This window comes from Sorex araneus, chromosome 4 (genome assembly GCF_027595985.1).
Source record: "Sorex araneus isolate mSorAra2 chromosome 4, mSorAra2.pri, whole genome shotgun sequence".
In the NCBI taxonomy this organism is placed as follows: Eukaryota; Metazoa; Chordata; class Mammalia; order Eulipotyphla; family Soricidae; genus Sorex; species Sorex araneus.
Window position 1 is genome coordinate 169,989,658 of NC_073305.1, and position 21,864 is coordinate 170,011,521.

At 44.1% G+C, this 21,864-nt stretch overlaps 1 protein-coding gene across 1 annotated transcript in view; it reads left to right on the top strand.

The window, feature by feature from the left end:
• The window catches only part of PEX3 (peroxisomal biogenesis factor 3), a 42,184-nt gene that overhangs the window by 10,688 nt on the left and 9,632 nt on the right, over positions 1–21,864 (top strand). The window contains exons 3-10 of the mRNA XM_055137231.1: positions 2,161–2,242; positions 10,137–10,180; positions 12,467–12,591; positions 13,271–13,337; positions 13,955–14,009; positions 14,521–14,686; positions 18,026–18,096; positions 20,985–21,107. Coding sequence (XP_054993206.1) covers positions 2,161–2,242; positions 10,137–10,180; positions 12,467–12,591; positions 13,271–13,337; positions 13,955–14,009; positions 14,521–14,686; positions 18,026–18,096; positions 20,985–21,107 — 733 coding nt within the window. The remainder of the gene's footprint in view (positions 1–2,160; positions 2,243–10,136; positions 10,181–12,466; positions 12,592–13,270; positions 13,338–13,954; positions 14,010–14,520; positions 14,687–18,025; positions 18,097–20,984; positions 21,108–21,864) is intronic.

A 21,864-nucleotide genomic window follows, 5' to 3' on the forward strand; every position in this document is an offset into this window, starting at 1 on the left:
AAAACCACCCCCCCTCCCCAAACAAACAAACAAACAGAAATAAAAACCACCCCCCCTCCCCAAACAAACAAACAGAAATTAAAAAAAAATGGTAATGGCATGTCCAGGGAATAGCTCAGTGATGAGAAGCCCCTGACTGCCTGCAGAGTTCATTCCCCGCCCTAGACACACACACACACACACACACACACACACACACACACACACACACACACACACACACACACACACACACACACACACAGAGTGATCCTAGGGGCATAACAGAGCTTGTGATCTATAGCACATTGCAGCTAATGTGTATGCAGTGTCCACACCCCACCCCGCCCAGCAAGCTTACGAGTGAGCACTCGAGCTAACCCCTGAGAGCACTGTGAAATCGGGGTAAATGTGCCCTTGGTGAGCTCCCCAGCCGAGCCTATCACAGCAGCCGTGGCAGGAAGGGAAGAGAAGGAAAGTAAATCATCTTTTCACATGAAGACAGCAGGTTAAGTTCAGACAGTTGGTACAGGGTTAAGGCGCATGCCTTGCTGGCAAGCGATCCCGTTTCCACACCCCCCACACCCCCCTCTTCACAGGGGCCCCCTGGCCTCACCAGGTCTAATCACAGAGGCCCATAGCACTGCAGGGTCTGAGCAGCACTGCATCCGAGGGCCCCAAGCCCTGCCAGGAGGGGGCCCCTCTGCTCCCCTGGTCTCCTGAGCAACACCTCCAAAGGGATACCTAGAGTTTGGTTTTTAATGTTTGAGTAATTATCAAACGTTTTTGTTTGGTTTAGTAGTCTCTGATTTAGATGGAGAGGAGTCACCACCTGCCCTATAAGTCAGGGTTAGGGCTACATCTGCCCCTCACACGTTAAGATATTTTTTAAATTGGGTTGTGTCTGAAAAAACTAAATAAGGATACTGTTAATTTCATGAGCCAGTACTGGGGCCGCAGTGATAGTACAGCCGGTGCTTGCCTTGCATGCGGCCGCTGGGGATTCGATTCCCATTGCCTGAGAGAGGAGCCAGGAGTAACTACTGAGCATTGCTGAATGTGGCCCAAAAACAAAGAGCCAGTACTTACTGAGCAGTTCCTTGTGTATAGAGACACTTGTCTTAATGTTATTAAATGGCTCAGTCCTTACTGCACCCTATAAAGCAAATCCACCAGGACCCTCAATGTGCAAAGAGAGGAAACGGAAATCTGAGGAACTGTCCCGCAGCCATATGTCCCAGAGCCCCACCAAGGCGGCCGGCCACCCCAAGGCCTTCGAACACAGCTTGGGAGACCCGAAAGAAGAGTAAAATTTTAGTAGCTCTTAATTTGTAGTTGATGACTTTTTAACTGCTTGTTACTTTGTAATACTTAATGTGAATACCACTCGGGAATAATCCTCCTAGCCTTCTGGGAGGACTCTGATCATCGCGTATGTGCAACTTTCTTGACTTTTTAAAAAAGCTCTTGGCACTGTGGCTGACAGTACTGTTAAAGTGGGGGTTCATGTATCACATGTCCCAGAAGAGTGTCCCTTCCCCCGCCTCTGATTGCCCTCCTTCTTTCCCTGTGCTATGTTTCCTGCTGAAGACCGGTTTTCAGTTCTTGCCTTTGGGCATTTATTATCTTCACTTAACATAAGCCAGGAGTAAGCCCTGAGCACATGGTGCTATAGCCCCATAAACAAACAAAAATGCATAAGCTTATCAGTGATTTTTAGCATGTAACCATTTATATTGATAGCAGTCATAATTTGAAAACTCTAGTGCGCGGCCAAGACAGCAGAGAGGGTACACATACACCTGCCATCTGGACTTGGGGGCTGTATAGTCCTCGGAGACCACCAGGTGCAGACCGGGAGTGTCCCCGCACCGCAGATACAGACCCGTATCCCCAGCACCGTAGGAGCAAGCATCATGGCCTGCTCACACCCTGGTACTGAACTGCACTTGCCAGAGAGTTCCCAGTGGCCCCTCCTAAGCACCACTTGGGAGGCCCCCCAAAGACTAAGCTGACCCCCACTCAGGTGAACCCAACTGAGGACATTTAAAAAAAGCAAAAGCACTCCCCGTTCGTCCTGGCCCTTGCTCCTTGCGCATCTTGTCACTCCGCCTGAAGGATGCATTTCTCAGCGGGCGCACCCTGTCCCTGTGACCCTTTCCATCTTCTGTTTCCTTCCAGTGTTGTCCATGCTTCCCACACTGAGAGAGGCCCTAATGCTGCAGCTCAATTCTGAGAGCCTCACAGCCCTGCTAAAGAACAGGTAAATGCAAGAAACGTTTTCATTTCTGTGGGGCTGGGGGTGAGGTCGGGGGTAGGGGGGGAACAAACGCTTCCAGGCTGTGCTCCAGGAGTCCGCGGGACTACACCCGTCTATTCTTGACCAACCAACCTATTGGTGGCTCAGTGCTTGGGCCCTATGGCTCCAGGCTTGGCCAGATAGTGCCAGGCTATACTCAGCAATCCAAGCGCCAAGGACACCTGGCATTGGGGATCTGGTGTTAGGCAGTGTATCACATCTGGCCTTAGGCAGCGTATCAGGCCTGCAGAGCACACTCCCCTGGCCTGCTGCAGGCTCCCCCACCCAAAATGCAACTTTGTTACTTTTTCTGATTTCTCTAACATTTCCTTAATGAACTGTGAATTTTCTTTTCTTTTCATTTTCTTTTTTTTTTTTTTAACCTTTTTTGAAAATTTTTGGTTTGGGGGCTGCATTTAGTGGTGCTCAGAACTTATTCCTGGCCCTTTGCCCAGGCTTCACTCCTGCTGGGCTCAGGGGACTGTACCAGGTGCCAAGGATGGAACCTGGGTTGGTCACATGTCAGGCAAATGCCCTACCTGCTCTACTGTCGCTCCAGCCCCTGGGCCCTTTTCTTCAGTCATTCCCTGAGATCCCATGGATTGCGAGTGCTTACAGATGACATCAGTTTTACAGAAAACCAAGGGACTTCTAATCCCTAGCATTGGAGCCAGTGATTTCCAACCTTTTTATACCTACAGACTAGCTACCGAGAGTATCCCGCCCACACGGCAGAGCCTGGCAAGCTACCCGTGGCGTATTCTATATGCCAAAAACAGTAACAATAGGTCTCACAATGAGAGACGTTACTGGTGCCCGCTCGAACAAATCATTGAGCAAAGGAATGACAGTGACAGTGATAATAGTTTGTATCAGTATTTGTTATAGTACCACTGTATGAACCAGCCATCATGTATATTAAGTGGTGATGACTGTTTCATGGACTAAAAGGAAATTCTTGCAGGCCCACCTCACTGTAAGACTGGCAGTTGCATATGAAGTCGTCTAAATTACCTCCCATACCTGACATAATGCAAATGCCATGTGGATAGTTGATAATACTCTATTTCTCAGGGAATAATGACAAGGTATATATTCAGTACAGTCATAATTATTTTAAGTCTATGTGCATTTTTCCACCTGTTTAATTTTTGAAATGGAGCCCATGATCTGTATGGAGCATTGTGGGTGATAATGTTTTAGGCATACACTGTTCCAACACCCCTCACTAGCCACTGCTGAGTATCAGTATCCCTACACATACACACACACGCACACGCACATGCACACACACACACACACACACATATACACACACACACACACCGCTACTGCTGTCTAACCCCCTTAGCAAATATCATTCTGTAGGCCAACTCTCAGTCTGTTACCATTACCACAGGCCATATTTAATTCTCTGATATTTAGCATAACATAATTCTAAATTTCAAATACATTTGAGTACAGGATATAGAACCCACACTTAGGCAGGGCCAGTCATTTTTGGAGAGAATTTCTCAAATTTCTGAGAACTTAAAGTATACAACAGTTCTCCTCATTCACTGTCTCTGCTTTAAATAATCTCAGTGTTATTTTTCTTGCCTTTCATTTGAAATTGCTACTTGCAATTGGGGGCGAAAAGTATGTTTGAAAAATGCTAGCAGAGAGGGTCTTGAGGGGCTGGAGAAAGGGTGTAGCGGGTAAGGCACTTGGTTTGCAGGCTGCCAGCTCACCATGAATGATCCCCAAGCACAGCCAGGACTGACCTGTCAGAAGAGCCAGAAATAAACCCGGAGCACCACTGGGCATGGTCCAAAGACAGACAAGCAAAAGAGAGCAAAAAGTATGATGAAGTAAGCCTTTGAGGCTCAGGAGAGATGGCATAATGCTTCATGTGCCAGATAGCTGGGTGAGATCCTGTGCATTGCTGGGTGTGGTTTCAGAGTAAAAGTCACTGTCACTGTATCACTGTCATCCCATTGCTCATTGATTTGCTCAAGTGTGCACCAGTAAGGTCTCCATTGTGAGACTTGTTGTTAATGTTTTTGGCATATCGAATATGCCATGGATAGCTTGCCAGGCTCTGCCATGAGGGCAGGATACTCTCGGTAGCTTGTCAGGCTCTCCGAAAAGGGGCAGAGGAATTGAACCCGGGTCGGCCACGTGCAAGGTGAACGCCCTACCCGCTGTGTTATTGCTCCAGCCCTACAGTGTAAATAGACCAAATATTAGATAAAGTTTCCCCCTTTCGTCTTGGGTTCAGTCTCCAGCACTAACAAATAAATAAGGCCTCTAGCTCATTTTCAGTCAACTGTGGTCTCATGTCAGACAAAAGCGGTGGTAGTAACTAACCAGACATAACTAAAATATTTGATCATCTTTTTCCTCAGTCATAAAAAGCAAATAAACATCCATTTCAGTATCTTGCATTCTTATTGAATATTGATAAAGGCAATGTTTCAAATACAGAGAATCTTAAACAGCCGTCATGACGGAAATACAAAGAATGCCTCGAAAGAATGTTTAATTTTAAAACATTTTAGTATTTAGCTTAAAGGTACTATTTAACTTGGAGATGATTTCTGTGGGGGGAAAAAATCGTTCCATCGTTATTTCCAAAGTGGGCTGCACTGTGTCCTTGCCCAGCCTTCCCCATAGCTTTGGGTACCATGGGAGATCTCCATTGGTTGATTAAAGGCAGATTTCCTGGGGTTGCACAGTGACTTTCTGAAAGCGGGTAGTAGACTAAATAACTTTGGGGACTTCTGTACTACAGAGATGCAGACTAAGATAGTAAGATGCTTTAAAATATAATAAGGTAAAGGATTTATTTTTTAATTTTTTTGAAAATTTAAGTATTTTGAAATGAGTACCGTAATCAAGTTTATTAACATTACCACTTCACATGGGATGAGCCCGAGAGGCAGTATAGCAGGTAAGGTGATTGTGTCGCAGTGATAGACATGGATTCGATCCTCAGCACTGCCTGTGGTCTCCTGGGCACCACCTGGAATGTTCCCTGAGCACAGAACCAGGAGTAAGCCCTGAGCGCTGCTCCATGTGGCCCCAAAACCAAAACATCGTTACTTTTCTGCCTGTATGTGGTGAGAACTCTGAAGGAAGAAGAAACGCTGGAGCCAGAGGAAATAGCTCAAAGGACAGGAAAGCGGGGAGTCCCGGATTTGATCCCAGGTGTCGCAGGCTTCTCTGGGCCCTGCTGGGAAGAGTTCCCAAGTATGAGCCAGAAGTACACCCCAAACAACCGGCGAGATGTGGCTCTAAAATAAATGAATTTTAATTTTAAATATGAAATAAAATGACGTTACCTGGTCAACATTGGGGACCAGAGAGACAACTCGATGGATGAGCGCATATGCCTTGCATGCGGGAGGCCCAAGTTGAATCCTCAGCACTGCGTGGTCCCCTGAGCACTGCAAGGAGCAACCCCCAAGCATGAAACTGGGAGTAACCCCTGCGCAGTGCCAAGTGTGCATCTCTTAAAAAAAAAAAAAGAAAGAAAAGAAAGAAATGCATCTCTTAGGAAATTTCTCATATGCAATACAGTATTACAATTTTCACTGTGCTGAGTTAACTCTCGTTAGGTCTCTAGAACTCCATTCATCATATAACCCAAAGTTTACACTGCAGGAAACACACCCAGGGTGACTTCCTCTGAGCCCAGTGTTTGAGGGAACATGCCATGCTGGAATCACACTCAGGGCCCTCACATGCAAAGCACATAGATGTACTCCAGCCATAAACCTACCTTTAAGTGTGAAAACATTTCCTGGATGACTGTAATACTTTCTGCTCCGCCAAAGTCAGCCCAAGTTAAATATAATTTCAAAACAAATACCCTGATTTACCCTCGGACAGATTTTTACTGTTAAAAACTTCTCATGTTAAACTGAGAGTTTTACACTTGGTGTCTTCTTTCCTTGCTTGAAGTTTTTGTTTGTTTGTCATTTTTATTTGTTTATTTTGGCCACACCTGGCCTTGCTCAGGGATTACTCTTGGCTCTGTGCCCAGGGATCACTCCTGGTGAGACGTGGAGGACCATACAGGCTACCAGGGATCCAACCGGGGTTGGCCATACACAAGGCAAATGCCCTCCCTGCTATGCTGTCTCTTACCCCCCATGACTTAAAAGTTTTGTAAAACCATCTTGAAATGTTCTGATTAGACAGCCAGAACATGTCATTCTTTGCATCAAAATCCCTATTCCTTGTCCTGGAAATCGCCCAGAGAGCCGGAGCGCTTCTCTTTTCTGTCTGTGTAGGGCACGAGATTAAATTCCTTGCACTGCATCATCCTCACCCTGGCATCCTAAGCACCACCGGTACTTACTCCCCAGTGGTGGTCGGTTCTCATTCTAGTCCGAAAAAGAACATGCATTTGATCCTGAGACTTGGGTAGTCTGTGACACTTGAGATGGAAGTGGGTAAGACCTGGCAGGGTTTACTCTCCGTGGCTTCTGCACCCGTGTACCCAGGAAAGCAGTAACCAGGCCTTGGTCTGTGAGTGAAGACGCCAGCCATGCCTCGTAACTAGAATGGCAGCTCAGCTTCTCCTGAAATGTAAATTTAGATCTCAGAACAGTAATAAAGAACAAGGCTTAGGTTTTGTGCATCTTTGAAGTTCTAAAATTTATTTTTCTAGAAAAAAAATTTTTTTTTGCTCTATTTTACTAAAGTTTTAGTCTTTGACAGATTGGTATAAGAAAGAACAAAATATGGCCTTTCTATACCAATGTTTTAGGAAGCACAGAACTACAGCCAGAAAATGAGTAGTATGCTGTGGTTTAAAAAGGGAAAGGCGGGGCCGGAGCCATAGCACAGTGGGTAGGGCGTTTGCCTAGCACAAGGCGAAAAGCAAAAAATAAATAAATAAATAAAAAGGGAAAGGCTATATCCTGATAATAGGATATGGACTGATATCCAAGATAAATTGTAACAGGTATACCAATACATATGTATATATGTTGTGTATATATTTTTAAGGGTAAATAAACATGTGTATGGTATGTTATCATTATCTGCAGGGACAAATATGACTACAGATACATATTTTCTTATATGAAACAACAATAGCAAGTTAAAGTATATTTTTAATAATTTCTTGAAAACTAAGAGCCACACAGGAGGGATAGAAGCAGACTCTGAATATGCCCCATTGTATAAATTGGATTATATATAAATTTTTACATATTTATAAAACTGTAGAATTTAAAAAGCAGTTTCTAAAAGTAACATGAATCAGATTATTCTAAATGTGTATGTACTAGGGAGTATAAACATAAAGACAGTTATATTGCCAGAAAGCTTTAAAAGAGAAATTTGATTATATATCCTGAGTGAGATATCTACTCTTAATGCACACAGGGTTGAAAGAAACAAAAGCCTTCACGGGCATGTGCTGGCCTTGAGCATTTGGTGGCCAAGAGCCGCCTCCCCAGGCTGGTCCACGGTGGTGATGGACAGACATTTTCCAGGGAAATAGAAAAACAGGAAGTGGGCCCCAGGCTGGTGAGAATCTGTTTATTTCTCTCTCCTCCCTGGCGTAGTCCCGATCTCTCCATCTCTCCCCTCACGGAGCAGTCATGGTCGGAGTTTTGGTCGCAGCCCCAGTCACCATAGTTCCATCATCCTAGTTTCCTCGTAGACTTCAAAGTCTTCTCCATTATCTCTTTCCTCGTCTCGTCATAGCTTCATAGTCCTCTACTTCCAGTCATCATCATCATCATCATCATCTTGTCCTCCTAGTCCTCACAGACCCTCTAGTCCTCAAAGCTCTGAGTCCCAACGTCTCTTCTTTCTAGTCCTCGACTTTCTAGTCCCCAAAGTCAACTCTGAGTTCTCATCCTCCCCTCCTTCCCTTACAGCATAGTTACATAGACATCATGAAGGGTGGGGTTGAGCATTATCATAACAGGAGATTAACTCAAGGACAAAAATCTCATCTGAGGGTTCAGCACTCCAGATTACTAGGAGATCTGCCCAAGGGTGGGATTCCATCCAGGGTGTATTACTTTCTCCTTTTCTCAACTAGTAATCCCTTTAAAAAATCATAGTGAATTTCACTGTGTCATTGTATCACTGTCATCCCTTGCTCATCGATTTGCTCGAGCAGTAACATCTCCATTGTGAGACCTGTTGTTACTGTTTGGACATATCGAATATGCCATGGGTAGCTTGCCAGGCTCTGCCATGCAGGCAAGATACTCCCGGGTTGGCCGCGTGCAAGACAATCGCCCTGCTCACTGTGCTATTGCTCCAGCCCTTATAGTGAATTTACTTATTATAATATTTCTAGTCATTTTGTATGAACACGGTAAGAGATATATTAAGCTTAAAGGTTGGCTCTTTTCTGGGGACATCTCAGACTTCAGTCCACAGGCCAGATTAGTCTTTCCTAACCCCAGCAAGGCCATTATTCAGTTACTTCTTTTTGGGTCATGACAGAATTTGTTCCATGACCATGCTCTTATACTTAATGGCGCTTAGCTTGTCTCCTTTGGATTCCAGGGTAGTTTACAGCTTGCTCTGGGTCCATCCAGGTCCCCCTTCGTCGGGACCCTGTCTTGGAGTGCTAGGAAATAAGGGCAACTGAGACTTAAGTAAGCATGGATGCCCAGGAGTAAATATTATTTTGGAGTCAATTAACTCCCATGTTACAAAGCATAGCATGAATGGTCTTCCTTTGTCTGTGCAAAAAGGACATTGCATATTATTAACATAATAACAAAATTAGCCATGCAAATGACATAAAGAGAAAAGCAATATAGGATTATTAGTGCCTGATGGAATTAGGTGTGCCTCAGGGGCACTGATATGGGACTAGCTCAAAAACCTGAAGCTCCCTACAGGAGGGGCAAGGACAACCCAGTGTTACCCAACAAGTAATTATGTTGATTTTGCTAATTTCTTAGGTTGGCCAAAAAGAAATACAGATACAAGATTGTGTGTGTGTGGCAGGGGCAAGGGGGGAGGGGTTGCCGAGGGTCAACTGTCACAGCACTCACCACTGAGCCACATTGCAGCCCCATTGTCTGAGTGTGAATTAAGTGGATTATTAGGGATTTATCTCACGCGCTCGCCCACGCGCATGCACATACACACACACGCACATGTCTGTACATATAAGTTAACACACATGAATTTACTCACTTAGCTGACCAAAAAGGCACAGAAGCAACTTACCCAGGGCAGTGAAAGCCTTGATGAATGGCTAGTGGATGGTTGCTGTTCCAGTCTTGTGTCCTGCTCTGCAGAACCAGGACTCTCAGAAAATTGGGTGTTTTCTCTTCTGCACCAAGAATTAAAACAGAATGAAACCAGAAACCTTTTTGTGTCGTGAAAGAAGAAAACCACCCAGGACTATTGAAGGCAGACCAGGGGTACAGAAACCTACCTGAACAATCCTCGGTGGGCCAAGATGGGCACATTGACCATCATTGAAGATAATGACCCCAACAGGTGCAAACATCACAGAGATTTTGATAATTTGAGTGTCTATGATACTTTAAACCAAAATACACACGTTCACCTTTGGTGCATTACTTGAGCTACCTCAGTATTGGTGAAATGGCAAATAAAAGAAAGAATAAAACATTGTTCTTGCTTTTACTTTAGGTTTTTAATACACATATACTTGGAGGAAAGAAAGACTTAAAATAATATAACATAAAAATAACAGTAAAAATGGCTGTTTTTATTGGTTACTGAATTCACAAAATTTTTAGCTCTGTTTTGTGGACTTTGTTTTCTGCTTTTATCCTTTAAGTATAGAACTACAAAGTTCAGACTTTCCTATTAGATTACATAGATTATTATTTTCATGTTTTCTGTTTTATTTCTTTAGGCCTTCAAACAAGCTAGAAATTTGGGAGGATCTGAAGATAATAAGTAAGACTTCTTATTCAGTGTGACAGTACATTCTTAATATTTATGAAGGGAAGATTTTGTTTTCTATTGTGTGGAAGACCTTCCTTTTCTAGCCTATTTTGATATGTTACCCAGATTAAGTAATTTTTGAAAAAGCCATTAGATTTGTATCTATTTATAGGAAGTGTTCAGTAAATATGTTGGTGGTGGTATTGGTATTATTAGGATAAGATAGAAATCTGCTCTTATTTATTCTTAAAATAAGCAATCAGTGGTTTCAGTAATATACAGTTAAACACAGTTTTTACTATAACTCGGTAAATAATTTTAATACTGCTTGCACACTTTGGTGATTGAAATTTGAAACAAAGGGCTGCCCTGCATCTTGCGTAGATAAGATAGATGAAATAGACATATCTCAGAATTTCCTACTATAATTTATTCTCGTTTTACTGACCTTACTACCCCTTATGCGCTGCAGCGCTTAAGCCCTGCCTACTGGAAAAGTTAAACCTGTCTAATACTCTGTATTCCCTTTCGTCATGTACTTTCTCATATCCCTTGGATAGTACCTGGGCTTTCTGCATTCCTTCATTCTTCTTCTCTCCCCTTCATCTTTGTCACAGTAGAGCCTGAAGGGTGTAGGAGCATGGCCAAACCTGGCCGCTCAAGTTTGTTCCTGGGTTTGTGCTCAAGAATAACCCCTGGTGGTCCTCAGGGCCCATGTGTGGTGTGGGGATCTTGAACAAGGTTAGTGGAATGCATGAACCCATACTGGGGGCCTGAAAGATGGGTAGCAGGTAGGGTGCACCACCAGGGGTGATCACCGAGTGCAGAGTCAAGAGGAAAGGAGAAGGTAAACACACACACACACACAACAACTCATTAGTTCTCTGGCCCTTGTAGTCCCTTTTTTTTTCCTCCCAAACTTAAGAACATTTATTTTCTACTAAAGCTTGAGGGTATAACTGAACTGTATCAGCTCTCACCTTGAAGAAGGATTGCAGTGAATATTACTGAGCAAACATGAACTGTTTGAGGCATTGGAAACATCAACTGACAAAGAACAGTCTCCGTCTACAACTTTATAAATTTTTTGCTTTTAAAAAAGCAGGGAGAGTGGTGCAGTGGGGTTTCCAGATTGCACAAGATACCGATACCAGTGTCCCTAGCGTGGCCATTCCTGGCGAGAAGCACGTGGCTCTTCTCTTTAGTCCTATCTTGGTTGTAAGGCTGGTGAGTCTGAGATTTTCCTCAGCAAATAAAACCGCTGAGACCTGCCAGATGACCTCAGACCAAACACCTGACTGATAGGCCCCGTGAAACAACTGGCCGTGGGGAGTCCTTTCCGTCAGATGCCCGTGTCCTCTGCGGGCCCTGTCAGGACTCAGAGTCAGCCCTCAGCGCTGCCCTCTCACCCCTGGGTCGACTAGGAACAAAATGGTGTGAGCTGTCTTTCTGACTCTTGGCTCCAGTGGCTGTAATTCTGTGTTCCCAAATCTGCTGCCTAGCGTCCTCCCGCGCCAACTGGCAGCAGAGGTCAGTGCCTGGCTGCCCCTCTGTTGGAACAGTGTCCACACTGCTGGAAGGCAGCCAGACCCTCTCTGGACCCTCCTCCAGCCCGAGGCAGAGCCTTATCTTGGTCTGCCACTGGAGACGCTTGTTGTTGATTCAGTTACGAGATCGCACCTAATTCAGGTTGAACAAGTTCAAAGGTAATAACCTAGAAAATATTTGGTCTTTTTCACTTTTTTAAAATTGAATCACCATGTGACACACAGTTGCAAAGTTATTCATGATTGAATCGCAGTCATACAGTGTGCCAGCACCCTTCCCTTCACCAGGGTCCATACCGCTGTCCTCAGTTTCCCTTCTGCTCACTGCCTCCCACCCCACCCCTGCAGCCTGCCGCCGCCCCCTTTCTCTTTCCCTTTGATGCACTGTGGTTTTTCAGTACTGTTCCTGGAATGGTGGCAGCCATATCACTTGACCTCCTTCCAGCACTCAGTTTGTGTCCAGAGTGACCAGTCATTCCCTTCGTCACTGTCACAGTGATCCCACCTCTGTCGCCCTACCCCTTAGGGCAAGCTTCCTGCTATGGACCAGTCCTCCTAACCCTTGTTTCTACTGTCCTTGGGTATTATTCACATACTGTGTTAAAATATTGTTTAACTTTTGTACTTGAGTGTCTAATTAAGTGAATTAACAAATAATAATAATAATAATGACCATTAGGATGATTCATTCACTTTACGTATTTGTTTCTGTTTTAATAGTACCAAAGAATTTTCTTTTTCCTCTGTGAAGGTTTCACAAGAAGTATTGTTGCTGTGTACAGCACGTGTATGCTGGTTGTTCTTCTGCGCGTGCAGTTAAACATAATTGGTGGCTATATTTACCTGGATAACGCAGCCATTGGCAAAAATGGCACTGTGAGTATGAGACATACATAGACTTTCCTTCCTGACAGTCTTAATTGAACCACGTATTATGTATCTCGATAATTTCAGTAAAATGGCCTTATAGCTCATGTAATTATAACCATTGAGCATTTTTCTTTTAATTAGGGTTTTTGTCTCAGAACTGTTTCCCCCACCCCTTCAGTCCTTCTGAGTCCCACAAATCTCAGTTCGAGTTATTCTGAAAATACAGTTTTTGTTCAGTATAGTTTTGCTTCTTGCCAGGTCATTTGCTTGATTAACTTATGACCCCAGCCAGCCACTGTCCTTTAGTTTCTTGTTTCACTTGACATAATTACTGTTCACATTGCCCCTAAAGATATAACTATCTCCTCGCTCCCCACCTCCCTGACCCCCCCCCCGCCCCGGCACCCCACCCTCTGGCCCTTTGAGCCATCTCTGCAGGCTAATGTCACCTCTCTTACTGTCAGAAAATTATATAACATGTTCATTCCATGTACACACACACACACACACACACACAGAGCTTTTGTATGTCACACATCTGTCGATGGGCATTTGGGTCGATTTAAGTTTATTCCGTATTAAGGTTATTGAACAATGCTGCTATGAGCATAGGTACTCCAGAACCTTTATCTCGGTATCATTTATTAATACTTTGGGAATTGAACCGCATTTCTGTTTTGTACAGACAGCTCTTGCACCTCCAGATGTTCAACAGCAATATTTGTCAAGTATTCAACACCTCCTTGGAGATGGTAAGATTCTTATTTGTGACCTATAAATTTTAATTCATTCATTTGTATTAAAAAGGACTTCAAAAAGTGAAAATGTCAGGATTTTTTTTTTAATTGAATCGCTGTGAGATCTTTACAAAGTTGTTCATGATTAGGTCTCAGTCATAGTGTTCCAACACCCATCCTTCCACCTGTGTACATTTCCCAGCCTCAGTGTCCCAAATTTCCCTCCCATCACCCCCCACCCCAGCCTACCTCTGCCTCTATGGTAGGCGCTCTCTCTCTCCCCTCTTTATCTCTGTCGCTGTCTCTCTCTCTTATACTCTCTGTGTCTGTCTGTTTCTCTCTCTCTCTTGCTCTCTCTCTCCCCCATACCCCCACCTCCAGCCCACTTATTGCACATTGTGGTTTGCAATACAGATGCTGAAAGGTTGTCTTATATCCCTTTACCTACTTTCAACACTCAGTTCTTGTCCAGCATGATCATTTCCCATTTCCAGCTATTATTGTCATACTGCTCTCTTCTCTATCTTACCTACCTTCCACCCCACAAACACTCATGGTAGATTCCAACCATTCACCAGTCCTCCTAGCCCCTGTAAATGAGGAAGGCTTTTATATTTGTTTTTCTTTAACAGGCCTCACAGAACTGATTTCTGTCATTAAACAAGCAGTGCAGAAGATTTTAGGGAGGTAAGGCATTTTGCTTTGACTTCTTTGGCTTCCTGATTCTAGTGAATAAAACACACAAAAACTAGAGTTGTTCTAGTGAAGCTAGTGACCTGGCAAAGGGTAGTTTGGGATATTCTCTGTAACAGCCCTGGGATATTTGTAGAATCCATTTTTTGTGGGAAAAGTTTGAATGTCTTAGTTTATTTATTGATTCCTAATCAGACAGGGCAATTTGGCAGTTTGATCAAACACCTACTTTAAAATCCGCCTCTGATGTCCCTGTCTCCCATTTATGCTAGTAATATCTGTAATTATGATAAGAATTTTCTTGTGAAATATGCAGCAAAATTGTTCTTGGCTCTGTAATAATGATCCTTAACTGGTAACTGATTTCTTAATCTGTTCTAGTAATTTCACATGTGGCAGTTTCAGGTCTGACCGGATGAAGCAGGAGCTCAGATAGTGCCAGTTGAGAGTGTACATGGAGGTGACACAGTCTCAGCTTACCCACTTCCCTTCTCTCTGTTTCCAGTGTTTCACTTAAACATTCTTTGTCCCTTCTGGACTTGGAGCAAAAGCTAAAAGAAATCCGGAATCTCGTGGAGCAGCAAAAATCTACTTGGATTAATAAAGATGAATCCAGATCTTTATTATGCCATTATATGATGCCAGATGAAGAAACGCCTTTAGAAGTCCAGGTGCTTGACTCATAACCATTTAACAAAAGCAGTTATTGTGTATTGTCTTAGATGCTTTTACTACCTCTTTCAGTTGACATTGCTGAAACTCTTGAAAGTTCAGTGGATGGGTGCATACATTTCCAATAACTGAAATGAAGCCTTTCAATAACGCCCAGCTAGTGTAGGGCCAGAGGAGTAGCTCCCAGGGCTGGAGAGCATATATGCATGTGGGTGTAATCCCTGGTACTGGGTCGATAACACAGCAGGTAGGGCATTTGCCTTGCATGCGGCCGACCCGGGTTCGATTCCTCCATCCTTTTCGGAGAGCCTGGCAAGCTACTGAGAGTATCCCGCCTATATGACAGAGCCTGGAAAGCTACCCGTGGCATATTTGATATGCCAAAAACAGTAACAAGATGTCTCACAATGGAGACGTTACTGGTAACCGCTCGAGCAAATCGATGAACGACGGGAGACAGTGCTGTAGACAGTGCTACTGCCTGGCCCCTGGGCACAATCCCCCAACACTGCTGGACGTTGACTGCCTCCAAAATAACAGAAACAAAAGTAAAAGCAACTGTAAATGTGACAGCCTTCTACTTAGAATACTAACAGTTATAGGTACTCAGAATTTTGGAGTATTATATCCCATTATGACACAAGCTTGGGAGATAAGTAAATAAGGCATTCATCACGCCCAGGGAGCTCGGGAGACAAATTCAGCTCATGGCACTAAAGCCTCTTTGTGGAAGAAGTGAAAGAGAGAACTCTGGTGACGAGTGAAGATCATGAGGTTTGCCAAGCTACGGCGTCTGCAGTCACTCGTGTAATAAAGCACGGGCCTACCGTGTGTGAGACCCCTGCCCTATCAGGCCCCCTGCATGCACCCATTGGGTGTGTAGCCTTGCGTGCCATGAGTGGAGGATATATACACTTTCGGTAGTCTCAAGAGTTGTCAAAGGAAGGAGGATTGGGGGCCGGGGCCGCTGCTAGCAGTACCTCACCCTGTTTGACAGGTCGGTGCTAGGGCCCATGCTCCGGGGCCATCCCTGTTTGTGCTGAGGTGGCAGTGTGGGAACCAGCAGGGTGGGGTGGCCATCCAGTGTTAGGGATCAAACCCGAGTCCTTATACATTCAAGATACGCTTCCCCGACCCCCCGAGCTCTCTCCCTAGCCCCAAGAAATACGCATTTTCATGAAGGCCATATCACATCACATTTGCTTTTTGAGATAAATGAGTGATACTGTTCAAAATAGGCAAGAGTAAGTTGTCACTGGGGCCAGAGCGATAGTACAGTGGGACGGGCATTTGCCTTGCACGCGGCCGACCTAGGTTCAATGCCTGGCATCCCATATGGTCCCTCGAGCAGCACCAGGAGTGAATCCTGAGTGCAGAGCCAGGAGTAGCCCCTTAGCATTGCTGGGTGTGACCCACCCCATCCGCCCCACACAAAAAAAGCCCCAAAATAAGATAAGTTGTAATTAATTGAGGAACATAGAAGACCTAATTTAACAGGTCCGTTCATGGTGTGGCTGTACACTGATGTGTTTCAGGCAGTATTGGTGTAAATTATTCATTGATTAACACTATTAAAGGGGATGGCCACAGAGCAGTCATAGAGCAGGTAGGGTGCTACCTTGCATGCGAATGACTCAGGTTTGATCCCCAGCACCCCATATAATCCCCCAAACCCACCGTTAGTGATTACTAAGCATAGAGCTAGGACTAACCCCTGAGCGCACATGTTGTGGCTCCAAAACGAAACAAAATCTAACGAATATTGAAAGGGGACCAGAACAAGAGTGCAGGGGATAAGGCCCAGCTGGCCCCAGTTCATTCCCTGGCCCCAAATACTCCTGGAACACCGCCAAGGGTGGCCTCGAAGTGAAGAGCCAGCGTTAAGCCATCGGCATAGCTAGATTAATACCAAACGAGAAACAAGAGTGTTTTAAAGGGCCAAGACGGACAGTGTGGGCGTTAAGGCACATGCTTTTAATGCGGCCAAATGCCTTCCAGTTACGGGCATCACCCAGTCCCCCCAGCATTGCCAGGCGCGGCGCTGGAGACCCCTGAGGTGGGTCTGCTTGGACTCTGCTTTGGCTGAGAATTGCTAGGAGTGTCCTTGGACCCTTCTTCAGTGCTACATGGCAGCGCCTCCTCCCCAAGAGAATCTTAAAAACATCAAAGAGCTCTGCTTATATACCTACCTGTGTTAAATAATTTATTTTAATTTTTTAAACGACCGATTGAGAATTGGCAGCTGGTCATTTGGCAGCTGGAGGAGCCCTGGACCAGGGAGAGCCTTGCCTGTATCTTGCATGGCGCCTGCCGGTGCCCCACTGGTCCCTCCTCTGGACACTCCGGCCTGAGCCTGAGTGAGAGCTGACGGACCCTGCATTCAGGAGGGAAGCCACCGAACAAGGACGGGTGGGACAGAACTACTGGGTGGGCAGGATTGAGATGGGATGGGGTGGTTGGCCACAACCAGCAGTGCTCTTGAGCTACTTCAGGCTAGGTGCTCAGAGTTTGCTTCCCTCGGTGCTGGAAGGCTAGACTGTGCCAGGGGTCAGTGTCTGGCCTCCCTCGTGAGCATCCACACTAACCCTTAAAGCTGTCTCCGGCCCCCCAAATTTTTTTTTAATTCAAATGTTAAAAATTCACCAGTACAACTGAAGATGCAGATGACTCAAAATAACAGGTTAAAGAGACAGAGGAGGGACCCACTGGAGCTGCCCTGAATTGAAGTCAGAAGCTTTAGAGTGAATGACTATAGAGCCTCAGACTAGGTCGATTTTTTTTTTAATAAAAAATAAAGGCATGTTCTGATAAAATGTGGCCCCTGTGACCAATTTCTTCTTAGAAAATGATTCTAGGGGTCAGGGTAGTAGCTAAGATTTCAGGGGCACATGGTCACATGGCATGCAGTGGGCCCGATTCAATTCCAGCCACATAGGACCCTCCACAACCCCCATGGGTGTGGCTCCACTGACCCCCAGCCCCCCGAGGCATCCCATCCTCTGGTCTTCATATTAAACTTCTTTGCCCAGTGCACCAGACATTGCCAGGAGTGGCTCTTGAGCCCCCTGAGCCCTGCTTGGAGGCTCCCCCGAGAAACTCTTCTAGAAGTGTGTCCAGAGGATCAAACAAACAAATCTCAACAGAGTGTAATTTTGCTTTGATTCATGTTCTCAGTATTATTCCCTGTGTACCTGAAGTTCGATAGCTTGTTGTCTCTTTTTTCCCTAGTGTTGCAGTAACTTAATTTTTAGAATTCTTGAATGTATTTCTGTGATCAGTTGTATCACAGCCCTCTGCTAATATTTGATAGCCTGAATTGTAGCACTTGGATTTTACAGGCTTCTGGGCTTTCTCCAAGAGATGTCACCACTATTAAACTACTCAATGAAACTAGAGACATGTTGGAAAGGTATGTGTACTGCATGTAACCAAAACAGGTATTTCTGTTTTTCATGGACTAATTTGGTTTTTTGGTGTGTTGTTTTTTTTTTTTTAATGCATTAACACTCTCGCATGGTAACTCTCCTTATCTCCTATTATAACACTAGCATGCTGGCATGGTAACTTTCCTTACTAATTCACATCCAAGTGTGAGCCATTAGTGGTACCTGCTTGTATCAACATGTTAAACATAAGTTTCTGGTTAAAATTAAATTTTGAATTGGTTCCACGGCCTTTCAGTAAGGCCTTCTACGTAAAGTAGCCGTCCTGCTGTTCAGGACAGGAGGGAAACAGGTTGTTTGCAAGGTGTCCAGGCCTGCCCACCTACTTCCTCGCCTGGAGAGTCATCTAATACTTGAGGGACAGAAAAATAATTACCATTTTAACTTTTGAAATCTTTTCAAAGGTGATAACGGAAACATCCAGTGAATGCTAGTAAATGTTTAACAACCAGCTCTGGTTAAAAGAATTAAAAAAAAAAAAAAAAAGTCCCTGAGACTGGGAGCAGTGAGGAAACTCAAGGCTTAAGCACAAGCACACATAGCCAAACCCCATCACTCCCCAGAACCACTCCTGTCCCTGAGGCCTGGCATCGCCAAGACCTGCGGGGAGTGACCTGCCCTCTGAGCACAGCTTCCGAGTCCCCCACTACCAAAACCAGGGCAGCTAGAATTGTTCAATGCCTAGCAGTTCTGACTTCCAACTTGAGGTTGCTTGACACTGAGCTAGAGGTTGGGGAGCAGTGCTCTTGAGAACCAAAACCAGCCAGCTTGGCTAATGTGTGTGTGTGTGTGTGTGTGTGTGTGTGTGTGTGTGTGTTTGTACACATGCATATGCACATGTACTCAAACACACCTGCTAATGTTTATATACAGATACACACAGTTCTGAGAACTGTTTTCCCTGATCCTTTCAGGATAGGCTATAATTAAAACTTAGAGGGATAAAAATTTCACATCCCCCCTAAATTATTACTATTTGGAATCACAGAAAAGAACTAGGATGTCAGGGATATAAAAGCACAAGCGCGGAGCTCTAGGCCCTCAGCTGGCTCTCCCGGTCACTATGCGCTGGTCTTGGCTGAGCCTTTGAATCTCTTTGAAGTACAGTTTGGCTCTTGAGGTGGTTTTATCTCTGTAAAGTCTGAGCAGTAATACCTACCCGTCTACCCACTTTTATACTGTGATTAAAAATATCAGTCTTTGTAAATTAGAGCTTAGTTAAGTCCATTTTCTCCAGTTGTTTCCTGAGAAAATTACAACCTGCTTATATTTTTTCATGATCTTAAAATCAAGAAACTTTTTGGTCAGCTCAGCTACTGATTTTACTGAGTTTATCAGCTTCTACCCCATTGAACTTAAGAAGAGCAGCTTCCACATTTTTTCTCATTCATATTCCTACCCAGTCACCCCCATGGAGCTCTAAAAGTGGTCCTCACTGATCTTCTGCTCTTTCAACCATTTTTCTGGCCATTGACACTTTGATAAAGCCTTCCTTGAAATTCTCCTCTCCATGGTTTGCATAACTTCCTAATTCTCCTCACCATTTCTCCATCATTTCTTCTAAAATTACTTTCTTTAAACATTAGTACTCCTCAGATATTTGTTTCTGCTTTATCCTCGGCGTCCCCCACGCAGTTGCTTTCAGAGGCCATGCCCTGTTGCCATGCTCAGAGAACCAGGGCCACTGTTGGCAACTCGTGGCCCGGATCTAGCACAGGGACCCGGGGTGAGTGCCAGGGATCTCCTCGGGGTTGCACACACTTAGCCCCGGAGCCCTCTACCTGGTTCTGCCCAAGCAATTGGCTATGTCTTCCCTGTGTTTGGACCCTTCCTCTACATACTAATATTTCATTTCTTTCCTGGTGCGTGTTGCTCCCAGAGTTCTCACAGAGACGCACAGGCAGTTATTCACAGCCGTCTTGGGGTCACCTAACAGTGTGGAGCTGGGGGTCATGCTCAGGCTTTTCATAAGCCCAGCGTATGCTCGAGCCCTTCCAGCTCTCCTGCGTCCACCACTAATGTGTTATTAAGATTTCTGCATGTCCGAACCAGAATCAATTTGTTCAATGATGATTTTTTTAAAAAAACTTTCATAACATCTTTTAAAAAAATTATTGTTTTTCTTTTGATGAAGGGAGGGTCACACTCGGCAGTGCTCAGTCTATGCCAGTAGTGTTTGGGGGATCACTCTATGGTGCTCGGGGAGCTTGTGCTGGGAACTGAGCCTTGGTCTCCCATATGCAAAATAAGCACCCCAGCCCTTGACAGAGAAAAACATATGTGGGCTGGGTAGGTAGCTCACAGGGTTTTTATGACTTGCTAAGATAGTGCCAAAGAAACTTGTCATTTTTTTTTTTTTATCTCCCTGGAATGTTTATAAAGTATATAATGCAAACTAATCTGAGACTATAAGAAGTTCAAGAATTTCCTCAAGAAAAGAAAAACTTGTGCCAAAAAAGATAGCACAGCAAATAGGGCACTTGCCTAGCATGTGGTTGATCAGTGTTCAATCCCTAGAATCCCATATTGTCCCCCAGGCACCCGCAGGCACCCTGAGCACTGTCTGGTGTTACCCAAAAAGCAAAAAAAAAGACAAATTCTGTGATTGATATTTTTTTGAATAGTACTAATGTAAAAAATATATAGCAAAATAAACATCCTCATATGTTATGTTTTATTGACTTTCCTTTTTAACAGTTGATCCCTTGATAAGTTTTGATAATATTACAGACTGTCAGTACTGGATTGTAACTAGAAATGTTGGTCACTGACAGAACTAACCACATAGTTGGTTAGTTTAGTTCTCTTTCTATTGAGTATCTAAAAGGTAACTTTTATGTTTTGTGTTGTCTAGTCCAGATTTTAGTACCGTTTTGAACACCTGTTTAAACCGAGGATTTAGTAGACTGCTGGACAACATGGCTGAGTTCTTTCGACCTACTGAGCAAGACCTACAACATGGGGACTCCAGAAACAGGTAAGAAGGCATATAAGCTTGTGGTCGGGCTCAGGAAAGCCCCCAGAGAAAAACAAAAATGATTCAGAGGGTAAATTGGAATGCTCATTTTTTGACAAATTAAACTCCACACACCAATGACTTCTTCATTAGTTTGCACTCCTTGTGAATTCAGTGTAAAAATATTTAGCAAATATTTTGCCCTGTAGTATTATATAGTACATTTTAAGTTATGAAACTACCTTTCTGCAAGCTAAATGTTTAAAATTCTTTTTAAAGTTATTTGGGATAGAAAACTGGTAGATATTTAAATTTTAATACTGTCTACTATGATCCTAATATACTATAAGCTGTAACTCAACTACTTAATTCAATAGTTTGGCTATTGTAATAACCAGGCACTTTTGTTATATATTCTTTGTTGATGAATGATCTGAGTTCTACAGCTATATAAATATTTGAATCTTTTATCATGAGATTGAGAATATGTTATCAATGCTGTTACTAGTAATTTTGACTATACCTAATTCAAATCTAGATTTATGCTGCTCTAGAGCATGTTATTGATTTTTTTATTAGTTTATTTTTAATTAGAGAGTCATCGTGAGGGTACAGTTACAGATCCATACATCTTTGTGCTCATGTTTCCTCCATACAAAGTTCGATAGCCCATCCCTTCACCAGTGCCCATTCTCCACCACCAGTAAACCCAACATCCCTCCCCCCCTCCCCAGTCCCGTCTCCCCCCACCCCACCCTGCCACTATGGCAGGGAATTC